Source organism: Rhinichthys klamathensis, unplaced genomic scaffold (assembly GCF_029890125.1).
Source record: "Rhinichthys klamathensis goyatoka isolate OS25496 unplaced genomic scaffold, OSU_Roscu_1.1 h1tg000911l_1, whole genome shotgun sequence".
Taxonomy (NCBI): Eukaryota; Metazoa; Chordata; class Actinopteri; order Cypriniformes; family Leuciscidae; genus Rhinichthys; species Rhinichthys klamathensis.
The window spans coordinates 144,574-160,276 of NW_026607255.1; the positions used below are offsets into that span (position 1 = coordinate 144,574).

Genomic DNA, 15,703 nt, shown 5'->3' on the forward strand with positions numbered 1-15,703 from the left:
CTGTCTCCTCTCCACCAGTAAGCTGGTGTGTGGTGGGCGTTCTGGCGCACTATGGCTGCCGTCGCATCATCCAAGTGGATGCTGCACATTGGTGGTGGTTGAGGAGATTCCCCCTTCCATGTGAAGCGCTTTGAGTGCCTAGAAAAGCGCTATATAAATGTAATGAATTAAACTGCCAATTCTCGAGTGACACCTGCTCATAAAACACAGAGGTAAAAGGAAAAAGACCGATGACGATAAACAAGCGAAAAAGAAAGAATTACACAGAGCCCATTGACTCGGTGTCAAAACTCTAGCCACATAACATGTAGATAAAATGTCAACCACTCTGCTAAGCAACAATTGAAACCTGCTAGTTCACTGGCTTGTCATGTTGCTGAAATAATGTACTAGCACACCTTATCTAGCATTATATATCGCTAGAATAATTACTTACATACTGTAACGTTAGTTACCGTTATATTAACGTTATCTTACTAGCTATTTATTACTTATAGAAAGAGTGCAACGTTATAAAGTTACATGTAGGCTATTGCAAAATACATAATGATTTGAGGTCCAAGTTTGTAGTCAAAGTATGGGCAGGCCATAGTCAATGTAAAGCATATTATTGACGTTTAGTCTCTATTAGTGAATGTGCCATATAACTTTTTATCCGCCGCTATGGGTGGCCCTGTTTACTAGCCTGCGCGTTCACGACAGGCTCCGCTGTGGAGGACGAGCTGTGGAGGGAGGGCTGTAGCGCAGCAGAGAGCAAGAGGGTGGGACCTGGAAGTTGTGCTTGTTCAAATTTTCAGGCTAAGTCAACGTTTTCTCAAAACTCCCTACTGCAGCTTTAAGGGCTGTTCTTGCAGGCAATGAAAAGTTTGGTTTAGATGCACAATAATATAAAATTCAATTGATGCATCATATATTGTCTAGTTTACAAAGGCTCTGAAACTCATTCAGACTTTATAGAGTCTGACTATATACATTTATAGATTTAGAAGTACACAAATGTTCAAAAGTTTTTTTTTTTTTTAGAAATTAATACTTTTAGTCAGCAAAAAGGAATTAAATTGATCACAAGTGACGGAAAGTCATTTATAAAGTGACAAAAGATTTCCATTTAAAATAAATGCTGTTCTTTTGAACTTTCCATTAATCAAAGAATCCTGAAAAAATGGTTTCCACAAAAATATATAGCAGCAGCACAACATGTTTTCAACATTGATAATAATCAGAAATGTTTCCTGAGCAGCAAATCAGCATAATAGCACAATTTTAACATGCATTCACATAGAAAACTATTTTAAAATGTAATAATTTTCCACAGTAATGCTGTTTGATCAAATAAATGCAGGCGTGGTGAGCAGAAGAGACTTCTTTCAAAAACCACAAACTTTAAAGCGGTATTGTATATACATAATATATATAGACAGCTTTATAAAACTTTTGGTGTCTGATCAAATTCCAAATAAATATATTCACTTTTTTTTTCATTTTCATTTGCAAAGTGTATAATTCCATTCATTTGATTTAATATAAAAAAAAATATTATAGTACACTGTTGCCATCATTTAAAATGACTCCTAGCATGATAAAAACAGCGTCATATTGATGACAGGCAGCAACAGAGCTGCTTTTATCACCAGAATAGCAGAAATGACCAGGTGGTCACGTCTCCAATATCTTCCCCCCGACACATGCTCACTCCTACACAAATAGAGATGATTGAGTCAGAATCTAATATTTCACACACTTCGATCTGCGCTTTGATAACAGATGCTGTGTATTTTTTAAGCAGTGTGGCTCAGAGGGTGACAATTTAAACCGGCTCCCCTTTGAGCCGACGTCTGCAACACCTAAAAATAGGCAGGCGTCAAAACAAGAGCACAGCGGAGCAAAGAGCAAAAAATACACACACAAATATCAATTGAACAGAGAGACAGAGTCAAACAGCAGGACCGGTTAAACCTACTGATCCACCGATATCTCTTATTAAATGGCTAAAACAAATACAGCTGATATGTAGAGAACTGAACACTGATATACATTAAATATAAACATATACATAGTCATTTATAACAGACAGTCAATTAAAAAGTAAATTATATTACTTAGAATTGTTTATATTTAATGTATATTATTCAGAAACTAAATAGCCTAATTATTTATTTAAATCATTGGTTTTTTGTTTTTTGTTTTATTCAAAATTCTAAAAACACATACAAATTAAAGCTGCAGTCTGCAGTTTTTCCTCTTTGTCGCCATCTCTGTCTGAAATCTGCAATTGCAGTCATTCGCGGAATTATCAACTTTACGTGAGTTGTGCCTCGGCACGGCACAGCGCGGATGAACACAGTGTTTGTGGAGAGTGTGTGGCTGTCAGTCACCGCCGGTGTGGATATGGCATTCAGAATCAAAGATTATTATTTTTGTAAGTATGACCAACAAAATAATTTTCACTGGAAAATGTCATCTGAACAAGTAACATCCACTTTTGTTCTGGTTCTGACCAATTAAGGGAAAAAAAATCATTGCAGTAAATCGCGCTGATTAAATCTAACAACCGCTTATCATATCACGTAAAACCGTGCAAATTATACTTTGTTCTCAAATACATCAGTATTGCGTGCCTACATGTAATGTCCTTCCGATATTATCCTTGTTTTCGCATGGGTCCGGTTGCAGTCTCTTTTTTTCTGTAGCCGATCCGAAGTCCGAACGAAGTCTTTTGCATTTTACAGCGGGTGGGTCTCCAGTTGTCACTGGTGATTGTCGTTTGAACCTTTCTGGATCCATCATCAAATTAATAAGTTTAATTATATCAAGTGCTGTGAGAAAAGGCTATAAATCTCCACCTCCAACATCCTCACACGTAATATAGCCAAGACTCTTCTTTATGTGTACAGATGTGTGTGTACAGATGTGTGTGTACAGATGTGACGTAATGACGCAAAGACAAGCTCGAATCTCCCGCGGAAATCCACCAGTACCACTGGAGTTATAAACATTATTACAAGCTTACCGCTTTGAATGGAGCTAAGGCAAGCAGAGAGTTTTGAACACTGGCTGGTTATGCCTTTGCTCAAATTTATTTTGAATAATTTTTAACCCAAAAAAAAGCTACGGACTGCAGCTTTAAATCCAGTAATTCATTTAGAAAATGACCATTTCTGTGAATCTGTCAACGGGTCAAAATAATAACCCCTGGCTGATATCAATCTATCATTAGTCAAAACAGAACTCAGACGTCACTGCACAGAAGTCCATGACCCAACTTCTCTTCTCACTGTACAATAACAGATCTTCAGGCAAGAGCTTCAGTATTATCTTTAATTAATCAAGTTCTTGTAAACGAGCCCGCTCTACTGACTCAAAGTCAGCATAACTCGTCGCTTTCCACAGGAAGCTGTCAGATAGCGCAGTTCTTGATCGCTGATCTCTAAATCACTCGTCACATCACTGTTTTTTAAAGCATTAATTAGACAGCATGTGTTAATGGTCCTGGATGCAGACTGGAGGAGTCTTATATTAGGCCTCTTATTACTGCATACTGTAGAATTAATTATGCCACTGAAACTGCCTGAAGTTGTTAGTTTAATATAATGAACAGAGTCATGATTCTTCAACACTGTCATACTAATATGATCATACATCACTGAATGACTGTTTATTCTAGTGCTGCCGCGATTAGTCGACTTAGTCGACGTAATCGACCATGCAAATTAGTCGACGCCAATTTTTTTAGTCGACGTGTCGTTTTACTATTGACCGCATATTTATTTTTGGTCTCCCGTCTCAAACGGCTCACTGTAATTCAGCTCCACACACCAGTCTGTGCGATGTGCGCGCCCTGCTGGTTAATCTGCCATCCTCTTCCTTCCCCCTCCCCCGCCTTCACTGCTTTGATATGAAAAATTGCGGAGGCAGGTGACGGTGCTTTCACACTGGGCTCGTTTGCTGCGGTCCGAGCCCGCGCGCGATTGTTCCCGGCGCCCCCCATTTTATCAAATGCATGAGTGCATCTACTTTAGCCTACAATTCACAGTGATGTTATCAGTTATGCATTTCAGAAATGTACATATAAAAATGTACAGTAAGCTAATGTATTTATTTAAGGCAGGACAAAGAGCTAATTTAAGTAATGAATACATGCATGTTTGTTAATAGAGGATTAGATTAGGACTCTGACTAATGGTAGCCTATAGCCTAATGGAAATGCAGATACTTATGCTTAGATTGTTAATACATAATGTTTTTCAACAGGTGACATTTTATATTTTGGCCCTTCAGTTCAAAATAAAATGGACACAACGAAATGACAAACAATGTTTTTTTTTTAATTAGTCGTTTAGATTAGTCGACTAATCGAAAAATTAGTCGAAAGATTAGTCGTTAGAAAATTATTCGTTAGTGGCAGCACTAGTTTATTCAGACGGTTTGTGGTTTGTACTATAAGCAGATGATGGTCAGACTGGATTTAAGGGACTCACAATCTGGAGAAAATATCAATAACACACTTACACTTCCTCCTCAAGTTCCAAGCTGTTTTACAGACGAATGTTTACTTATTAAAACTACACTTCTGAGTTAACCTCGTTCAGTAAAATTCATGTTTATATGATTCATTAAAAATCAGATTTATGATCGAAAATATAAAACAGTAATATTTATGAAATATTATAAAATCCTATTTATTCCTGTGATTAAAGCTGAATTTTCAGCATCATTACTCCAGTCTTCAGTGTCACATGATCCTTCAGAAATCACTCTAATATGATGATTTGATGCTCAAAAAACATTTATTATTATTATTATCAAAGTTGAAAACAGTTGTGCTGCTTCATATTTTTGTGGAAACCATGATAATAATAAAAAAATCAGGATTCTTTGATGGAAATAAAGTTCAAAAGAACAGCATTTATTTATCTTTAGTTACATTGTAAAGTTATTTGTCTCTTGATCAATTGAATGCATCCTTGGAGAATAGAAGTAATCTTTAAAAAAAAAACTCCCTCACCACAATATGATAGTGTACTTAAACAACCTAAAAAAAATGTGGACATGTACAATAATACATCATTTATGACATGCATCATGAAAATACCATGGGAGTACCATTTTAATACCTTGGTACATAAAAATAGTAATCATTCAGCTAAACTAAAAGGTTGGTGATATATCGGTCAATGACGCGCACTAGAGTGAATGCAGTCTCTCCAGTCTCACACATGTTTGAGTGTGTGTGTGTGTGTGTGAGATATAAATACAGTCTTCTGAACATGACCTGCTCGTGGAGAAGTTGCGTGTTGTGTAATGTCAGATGTCCAGACACCTGGAGGGGGGGGGGGGGGGGGGGGGTGTAGAGGTGCACTACTGCAACTCTACACACACAAATCTCATGTGCATCTCAAGATATGTGGCTCTGACATAACAGCACACAATGAGAAACACCAGGAACTGTCAAATATCTGACACTCGCATTGCCTTCATTTAATATCCTATTGATTACAAACAAGCAAGAAAATGGATGTAAGAAATGTCATCAGTTTCACTTTCACAAGCATACGTGCATAAGCAAAACAGAGGCGTATATCGCTACAAACAGTTGGATTGTCAGAGGGAAGCAAATTTTGTCCCAGGATGTCCTTGAGTCATGAGTCCAGACTGATCCGCCCGATTCAGCTTTAGAGAAGAACCGCGAGAGACTGTGTTGTAGGTCTCCGTCTAACCATTACATGAGCAAAGCTGAAACCTGGACTCATCAGAGAAGAACATGAATCAGGTGATCCGTCTTTATTAAGAACGCGTGACTCAAGCCGTAAACAAGGTGATCCTCGCGTCCTTCTGTTCTGACAATGTTCCCCAAATCTGAGGAGTGTTTTTTTGCCCCATGCCACCAGATCCAGACCCTGTCATGACCAGATCTCCAGACCTGAACGCCACTGAAAACCTCGGGAATGTGATCAAGAGGAAGACGATGGACACAAGCATCGGACAGAGCCGAGCCTGGAGAGGCAGAAAGTCTCACAAAAGCAATGTGACCGATTGGTAGAGAGAGGATAAGACACATGAAAGCTGTGTATATATATATTATGACATTTTTCTTTAAATGAGCATTTTTATGTTTTTAATTTTACTCTTATCAGTGACATTTTTGAAAATAAGGCATTTCAATAACTGACTAATAAACGTTTCATTAAAGTGAAATAACTGAACCTAAACATAGGAGCCTGATAAAAATGCTTATTTAAAAGAAAAATGTCAGATGGACTTAGAAGTTTTTGCATATGAAGTCTTTTGTAGCTATACATAAAATCAGTACACAGACAAAAAGAAAACACTTCCCTCACACAAAGTTATATACTTTAAAACACTAAAGTACACTAGTTGTAGTTGTGTTTTTGTCATTTTTGAAAGCTCAAAACAGCTTATTCCGGTTATGGAAAAAGTACAGTGAACATTCTGAGGAATATCTTTGTCTACGTTTCATAGATAAACAGGTTTGGATGTACATGAGGGTGAGTAAACACTAAACAGTGACAGCACTTTCCTCTTTAGGTGTATGACTTTGAACCTTTCCAGAAGAAACTCAAATTCATGACATCTGCTCACGATGGCAAGGTTCACGTTTGCCCTGGTCACCTAAACCCGCACTCATACGTATAAGGGCCAACAGCACCACACATCAGGGCAGCTCAAACACTGAATACTACACCGGTTCTGGGCCGAGGAATGCTCTGGCTCTCAGCCATCAGCTGCTGGATTCCTTCTCACTTACTCCAAGTTTCGTCCTGATCAATTACACACATCTCACATTGTCTGCACTGCAAGTGTGTGAATTGTAGAGCAAGCATAAAAGACAATGCGGGAAAACAATGCCTTTTTCAACAACAAAAAGCTTCTTTGATAGCCTTCTGAAATGACCTACATCTTGCACACACACAAAATACTAAAATAAATTACAATGGAACTGTTGAACAGACCAACCAGACATATGCGGTTTAAAATATGTTGTGAAAAAATTTCAATTCAAAGAAGCATGTGGGATTTGCATTATCTGTTAATATTACAACATATAAACAGACACTGTAATATCTCTGAAAACATAATCAATATCAGCAATAATTAACGCTATGTGAAAGCTAATTAATAAACTCGCGTAGCATTGCATGTAAAATAACTTGTTAATAAAATAAAAAAATGCATAGCCTATAATAACTACATCTCCAAAAAATTAAAATACAGAAAGCAAAACAAAATCATCTTTAAGAAATACCAGAAGTTAAAACAGTGCATTCAAAGATACAATCTCAGCCACGCAAATACTCACTATGACATTACAAATGATGCAAAACGCATATTGCCAAGCAAAATATGTAATTATTATTACTGCTTTAAGAGGTGTTAATAGACAACATAGAGATTACAAATGACAGAATTGAGCTGATGGGTCTAAGTAGGATTTTGAGGCTCATGCGCGCGCGCGCGTCTCATCATACGCGCAACTTGCAACATACAAACACCGCGGTGACGCGCACAGGGCTGTAACCTTTCACCTTTACTAACCCATCTTAATGAGTGACGTGCACAGACTGTTCCTAATCAATACTCCATCGACCCATTCATACAATTAATCAAATGAAAATGTGCTTCACCTACCTTATAGGCTATATCTGTAGGCTACTGTAAGATCCTGGATCAATGAGAAGAAACAATCACGTCCTGCCTCCAGTCATCCATTAAACGGGCTCAGCTGCGCATATAATCCAATATAGTGCGTATGGTTATTATTCCAGAGCGTCAAGACGATGTTATACGTTTAAAAATGTGTAAATGAACGTGCGACAGATGTACACAAACATGGCAGAGATACACAAATATCACACTGCCAAAACAAGCGAAACATTCATGGGCAGGAAGTGTCAGGTAGGTTCCTTTGATCTAATCGACAGGTCAACAGCCCAATCACACGCGTTAAACGAAGATACAACCCCGCCCCCTACGGAGCGCTAGCCAATCGCGTTGATGCACCGGGTCTATGTGAATTTGAAGCGCAGGTGCATCTGAACAGTAGTGATGTCTTCCTCTGTCTGCTGATGTCCTGTAATTTATAACTCTAACACGATTAATCAATCTTATTATAATCTTAACTAAATCACAAGCTCACAAATAAAAATGTAATAATTTTTATGATGCTATTTCATTTAACTTTACAGGCATTCTTTAAAGATAAAAGCAAAAGTGGTTTGTGTTTGTGAAGTATCAATGTGATTTATTCTTTTCTTAGTAGTTTTTACATTATAATAATATATATGTGTATGTGTATTTATGTGATTTAATCTTTCCTTTATACTTTTTTCCATTATAATATGTGTGTATGTATATATATATATATATATATATATATATATATATATATAAGGCACAGGAAAAGTAAATGTAAATGATCTTAGTTAAATAGTAATCTGTATGCATGAGTTGAGACTGCCATCTACTGTCCGACACCTGAAATTAAAAAGCATTGCAACTCAAATACAAAAATGAATAATTATTGTGGACACAATAGTTCTTTGTGCAACAAAACAGGATTTCCAGTACAAATAAAACATTTATTGCTAAACACATTTTTGTACAAATCTCACAAAGTTTCACAAAGTTCTTCTATAAGAAGAAAACACAACAGAAGCGTAAGTGGGAAATGAAGCCGCCCGGAAGGAAACCTTTTCTGATTATTACAGATTATTATGACAATCCTGTTGAGGTAGTGATCCATCCAACATCATAAAGCCTTGCCTAATGATTACGAAAATTTGGTCACTGGAGAATATATAGTTTTATATAACCGTTTCCAATTAATAACTCAAAAAGTTTCTGAAACAAACCAACATATAATCATATACATTTTGACCAGATTACATAATTAGCCAATAAAAGATCGGTTTAATTTTTTTTTTTTCACAAATATGTCCTGTCTTGACTGACTTTAGATGATCCTAACGTTACTGATTATTTAATTCTATATAATTGCCATATTTTCATCTGCGAGGCAAAAACCTTTACATGTTCTGTTTCTGCCTGTATGATTGTCACTTGTTTGTTCTGTTTGAGGCAAATAGAAATTTGCATTCATAATAAAAAAAAAAAAAAAAAAAATTCAAACACTATTTACATACTGCAAATGAACAAAATCAAATGACAATTGCCAAAAAGAATGTTTGAAACATTCTTAAGAGTGTTATACCATCATATAACACTTTCAGGTATAATTCAATAATACTCTAAGAAAAGCCCTATTTATTAGCCTAGATCTAAAACTATATTAAAATGAGCTTACATTTTGTTCTAATCCATGCTCATTTGTGTGTTAAAACTACTAAATACCACAGCATTTGAGGTATCGGTGTAACAGTTCAACCACAAACAGACCGTAATACCAAACTACTGAAAACCAGACATCCATTCATGGCACATTCTGTACATTAGATTATTAAAACAATACAAGAAAACACCCATCTGCCTCTCTGTTTTACAGCCCTTTCAAAAGTTGTCACTTTTTTATTGTTTGCTTTTTGTGCTCTTCTGATGTTGCATGAAATGTTTTTGTGAAGTAAACCAATAAAGATGTGTTCTCAGTTTCATTTCACTGATATTTACAAGTGGCTGTGTTCGATTTTTCACTCTTAAATCCACTTCAGTATACTGGAAATACAGAAAAAATTTAAAAAAGATCATGTCCTGATCATATTTCACCCCCAAAAGAAATAAATAATTAAAGGGTAGTTCACCCAAAAATGTCATTAATGACTCTCCCTCATGTCACAGTTTAAGATATTTTAGATTTAGTCCGAGAGCTTTCTGTCTCTCCATTGAAAATGTATGTCCGGTATACTGTCCTTGTCCAGAAAGGAAATAAAGACATCATCAAAGTAGTCCATGTGACATCAGTGGGTTAGTTAGAATGTTTTGAATGTGATGATGTCTTTATTTCCTTTCTGGACAAGGACAGTATACCGTACATACATTTTCAATGGAGGGACAGAAAGCTCTCGGACTAAGGCCCCGTCCACACTACTGCGTTTTCGTTTAAAAACGGAGACCTTTTGCTACGTTTGCACCTCCCGTCCACACTAAAACGGCAAAAACGGAGACCCAAAACGGAGAAGTTTAGAAACGCTGCCGATCCGTTTTTCGTTTTGAATCTCCGGAGGGCGTTTTAGTGTAGACGGGTCAAAACGGAGGACTTTAGAAACGATGACGTAGTAGAGGCTCACGCTCGGCTCTATGATTGGGTGTCATCAGTCGTGGCGCACATCTTTGCTAGCCGCTGTTGTACAAGTAAATTCTGCATTTTACAATGCTATAACTGCCTACATGCGCCGGAGTCAAGCTATTATTCGAGCGATCTGTGACAATTCCCGTGTGCAGCGGCGGCGTTGACCGTACATGGAGCGTCGGTTTGGGGTTAACCCAGAGCATGGTGGGATAATTTTATCAATGAAGTTGTGTTTACACCGGCACGCGCATGCCCAGTGTTGGTGAATGGTCACGTGATCCGCGTTTTCAGTCGTTTTAATGTGGACGGAAATCAATTCTAATACGCAGCTAAAACGCTGGTGTGGACGGAGATCGTATTCGTTTTAATTATCCGTTTCTAAACTAAAACGCAGTAGTGTGGATGGGGCCTAAATCTAAAATATCTTAAACTGTGTTCTGAAGATGAACGGAGGTCTTACGGGCTTGGAACGACATGAGGGTGAGTCCTTAATGACATATTTTTCATTTTTGGGTGAACTAACCCTTTAACAGCAAAACAATAAAAAGTTATATTTTGCATAAAGACAATTAAGTCTATATCACTACCATTGAAAAAGATGCACCTGTATTACAGTAATGAGAATATACTGAGAATTCCAAACAAACTAAACCGTAAAACATCTAAAGGAATTGGATGTGATAATTATTTTATGCAAAATATAACTTTTTTTGTTTTATGAAATATGTCCTGGGCGTGTTTTTTGTGAGATTCACTCATACAGAGACAAACATTTATAATATTTTACAATTATGGCACATTTTAAAAAACATTTGACTTAAAAAGCACAAGAATACTGTTAGCAGAAGGAGATGAAAATGTCAATGCCATTTATGCAGCATTATGTACGATTTTATTTGACTTTTTCCTTTTCTAAATCCTCCTAATAAATCTGTTGACTTTTGGAGCATAACATGGATTAGAACGGATTATCGGATGGAACAACCGCTGCTCTCTGTGAAATCCTATTTGAAGCGCTCTACAGCTGAGCAGTGAAATTATAGAGATCAGCAACAGAGTTAATGCCAAAACACAAAATCCAGTGCAACCAAAGCAAATGAAATCCAGCATAATGCTGCGCTGGAGAACATTACTATTTACACCAGATAAACACCTTGTTTAAATTTAGTACAAGTCCAAAGCGCTTAGCGAGGCGTATATAACCTGAATATTACGACAGCATTCAAGGCTCTTGTGTCTGTGGTAGAATATGGTCATATTTATTCCTTCTGATATAATAATCACACGGTTCTGACACATTAGAATGGCTTTTATGTCAACAGGAAATTTCACTTTAATAACATCTATTAAGAAAGTAAAAAGGGTCCATTTTGATTTAATGTTGCTTTAAATCATTCCATGAGGAAAGACTATAGGTTTTCTGAGGGACACCAGCGACCAAAAGTTTGGAATATGTACGATTTTTTAATGTTTTCAAAAGAAGTCTATTATGCTGACCAAGGCTTTTATGTGATCGAACATACAGTAGACACACTCATATGTTTCAATATTACTATAATTTAAAAGAACTTCTTTTTACTGAAATACATGATAAATGTAATGTATTCCTGTGATCAAAGCTGAATTTTCAGCATCATTACTCCAGTCTTCAGAGTCACATGATCCTTCAGAAATCACTCTAATATGATGATTTGCTACTCGAGTATTATCAATTAGTGGTGCTCAATTATTAATTAGGGTTCGGGTATGCATCGAGATTCTTTGACTTGAGTTCAAAGTTTTTGCATTTATTTGAAATTGAAATCTTTTGTAACATTATAAATGTCCCTTTTGATCAATTTAATGCATCCTTGCTGAATAAAAGCATTATTATATTACTACAAATAGTAGTGTATCACAAATTCCACAGCAATATGGAGCAGCACAACTGTTTTCAACATTTATAATAAGAAATGTTTCTTGAGCAGCATTATGATTTCATATCTTTTTTTCATTTCCTCATTTCTTATTCAACAATATTATTGGTCTGACTGTACTGACACTGTTGTATGAGAACTGAACTGAACTGAGCTGGACGATGACAACATTTTTCGCAGAGCTTGATGATCTGAATCAACACTGAACTGCAGCCGAACAACATGCAACTTTATAATGCATTATTGTATAAAGCGCTAGAGAAATTATGATGACCTGACTTGATTTCTGAAGGATCACTGAAGACTGGAGTAATGATGCTGAAAATTCAGCTTTGCATCACAGGAATAAATGACATTTTAAAACAGATTCTTTAAAATTGTACAAATATTTAAACTGTTTTACTGTATTTTTGAACAAAACACAGCCTTGGTCAGAAGAAGAGACTTCTTTTAAAAGCATTGCAAAAACGTATTTATTCCAAACCTTTGACCGGCAGCGCGCACCTGACTAAATGAACTAAATCGAACTCCCAGAGGTTCTTGTATAAAATAAAAGCCCAAAAATACTCAGTTTCCTACTGTATACAGCAGCTAATTTGGCATTCTGGTAAAGGATGCTTCCATGCGGAGGTTTCCCAAGCGTTCCTCCACTAGCAGATCTGGGAGGCGCGTCGGGTCTGCTGGGCTCTCGCACAAGTGGAGGTGTGACGGTTGAAGCTGTCTCTCCACATGAAGCGTTTCGAGCACAGGCTGCACTCGTAGGGTTTGATGCCCGTGTGGATCTTCATGTGGCCCACCAAGTGATGCTTCATTTTGAAGCTTTTCCCGCAGACGGCGCACCCGAACGGCCTCAGACCCAGATGCATGCTCATGTGGCGGTCCCTCTGGCTTTTGTGCGTAAAACTTTTGCCACATTGACACGGATAGAGCTTATAAACCACTGAGGCGAACCCTGAGTGAGAGGTTTGCTCCTTTAGGCCACCGTCCACCGCTGCCTCGTCTTGGGGAACATCTGCACTTCCTTCCAGCTGCAGTTCATCCTTGGACGGTGGGTTGGAGAGCTCGTCTCCGGCTTGCGAAAAACCCTCCATGGAGGATCCGTAGAAGTCCGAGGGCTCTTCGTAAGTGCGATCTCTGTCCAAACACTCCACTAATTTCTCATCAAAGCAATCCTCTACTGCGTTTGGATTGTGACCGCTCTCATCCGAATCGTTTGCGGTGTGTTCGAACAGGCAAGCTTCTCGATTCTGCCTCTCTGCTTTTATATGCACCTTCTTTCTGTGTCCCATTATGCTCGGCGGCACATAGGCAGGTCTCGAGCACTGGTTTTCCATCGCATCCGACCCGTTCTCGCTGCTCGGATCATCTGGAGACAAAGCGGGAATGGAAAGGCCGTCGTCGACTAGGTCTTCCGCTTGACCCGCGGTCTGGACGTTGTCTTCGTTATCGGTGGCATAACCGTCCCCTCTCGGGGATGATCCGTGGTTGAAATTCCCAACGCTGCTGTTTTTCTTATTCCCAACTTCTAAAAGCTCAGTGCATTTGTCCACCACGTGCCACATTTGCAGGAAGCTAGCAGCCGTGAGGAAGGCCACCACCTCTCCCGACGGCACAGATAGCGCTCCGGTGTAGCACGACAAGAGAAGCTGCTCGAAAACACACGGATGCATGACGTCCGGCAACACCACGCGAGCGCTGTTCTTCAGAAGCACCTGATCGCAGAAGTACGGGGAGCTGGCGGCCAGAACCGCCCGGTGAGCACGAAACTGATGGCCGCCGATGGACACGATGAGGTCACAGAGCTGTCCTCTCTGCCGCTGCTGGTTCAGTTTCTTCAGGAGGGAGCAGGAAAAGTCCGGGAACTCCACGTGGAAGGAGTTTGCATCAGTCTCCATGGTTGTGTCAAAGTTAAACGCTCTAAGAAGAAGGCAGGACAGGTTAGTGTTGCTCAAAACCAAGGTTGGAAGGCTCAAAAAGCTATGCAAAATGCAAATAATCGTATAATTGTGCACAGTCAGGAAAGAAAAATAAACAAGTTTCATTGTCTGGCCAAACTCTGTATCATCAATTTATAGTGATATCAATTTATCACTTGGTAATATAGCAAATAATAATGTTTAATGTTTAATTTTGTCTGCAACTATGGTTTCCATGTCAACCTTTTTTGTTAGGATTTCTTTTGTCATATGGTGAGATGTAAATGAGGACTATTAGTATAAGATTACAAAAAACACACTGACATTATTTCTGGTGTCAAAATCATCCACATGGAGAGATGAAATTAAGATTAAATAAAATTATGAAACTAGATCTATGTTTGTATTCGAAGGAAAACTATTTTATGATCTTTTAAACTCGTGAACTGTCAAAATTCACACCTCTACATTGGAGATCAGGCTAACCTGCTATCCTGTTAGCATCTCAAGAGACTTTATGGATGTTAACAGGCGACAGAGACATTGTTGTTCATGAAAAAGACGCGTACATATTAGTACAGTTTTCTGTCTCACTCGCAATGTAATAAAAATGTCCGTCTTACCGTTTTCTGCATCACTTTATTCCGGTTTTCTGAAAGCTAGCCTGTCACCTCTCTCTCTTCCGAGAGCCAGAGCGCGCTGCGTGTCGCCTACGTCATCACGCACAGTCGCGTGGCGCAGGAAGAAATGTAAACAAACACGCCTACTTTCCGCTGGGTGCCAGATTGACGTTTTTCCCAGAATAGAAATAGAATAGAATAGAATAGAATAGAATAGAATAGAATAGAATAGAATAGAATAGAATAGAGAAAGCAAAAACAGAAAAAATTAAAAGAAAAGAAAAGAAAAGGAAAAGAAAATTATAAAATAAAATAAATTAATAAAATAAAACAAAATAATAAAACAAAATAAAATAAAATGAGAAAACAAAGGAAAACTAAACAAAAACAAAACAGAATAAAAGAAAATAACAAAGAAAAGAAAAGAAAATAATAGAATAGAATAGAATAGAATAGGCTATGTTATGGTCATGATTGCAGACATAATATTGGCAAAGTGTCAATACAAATGTTATTTTATTTCAAAGTAAGTTCTTAAATGGTGCAACAAGAAGTAAAGAAAGAAACATTCAATATCTTGGGCCACCGTTCGACTAGACGTCAAGTAAAGGCATAAACTGACTTTAAATGTCTGGCATTTTTTGTTGCTCTAGTCTAGTGTTTTCACTCCTGAGGGGGTTCAGTATAGGATCAGATATCTTTACAGATATCAACCACAGCAGGCCAATTATTCAAACTCATTTTTAAACATGATCAGGCAGGTTGTTCGGGTTTTGGCTTGTGTCATCCTAATAAAAAAAATAAAAAATGAATTCATGTATTTTTTTTAAATTGCTCAGCAGGTGGCGCTATAGGATAAGAGTAGCAACAGACCACTTTGGCCCAAACTTGGTATCTCACAAACCAAAACAGTTTCTTAAATGCATCATTGGTCAAGTGTTTGATCAATTTAAGTTGTCTTAAAACGTATCATTAGTATGAAACACAAGG

At 37.7% G+C, this 15,703-nt stretch overlaps 2 protein-coding genes across 2 annotated transcripts in view; both read right to left on the reverse strand.

Moving 5' to 3' along the window:
• The window catches only part of LOC130078561 (ras-specific guanine nucleotide-releasing factor RalGPS1), a gene marked incomplete at its 3' end in the record, with an annotated part of 150,954 nt that extends 143,030 nt beyond the window's left edge, over positions 1–7,924 (reverse strand). The window contains exon 1 of the mRNA XM_056244108.1: positions 7,648–7,924. The remainder of the gene's footprint in view (positions 1–7,647) is intronic.
• Positions 7,925–12,686: 4,762 nt separating this feature from the next.
• Positions 12,687–14,802, reverse strand: zbtb43 (zinc finger and BTB domain containing 43). The gene is made up of 2 exons (XM_056244115.1): positions 14,717–14,802; positions 12,687–14,094 (listed from the first exon to the last, which is right to left on the reverse strand). The coding sequence occupies exon 2, from the start codon at positions 14,070–14,072 to the stop codon at positions 12,828–12,830; it is 1,245 nt and encodes a 414-aa protein (XP_056100090.1). The 5' UTR covers positions 14,073–14,094; positions 14,717–14,802; the 3' UTR covers positions 12,687–12,827.
• Between the last annotated feature and the right edge of the window lie 901 nt (positions 14,803–15,703).

Excerpts from the sequence above, each read along its gene's own strand:
- zbtb43 (XM_056244115.1), bottom strand. The coding sequence starts at position 14,072 with ATGGAGACTGATGCAAACTCCTTCCACGTGGAGTTCCCGGACTTTTCC.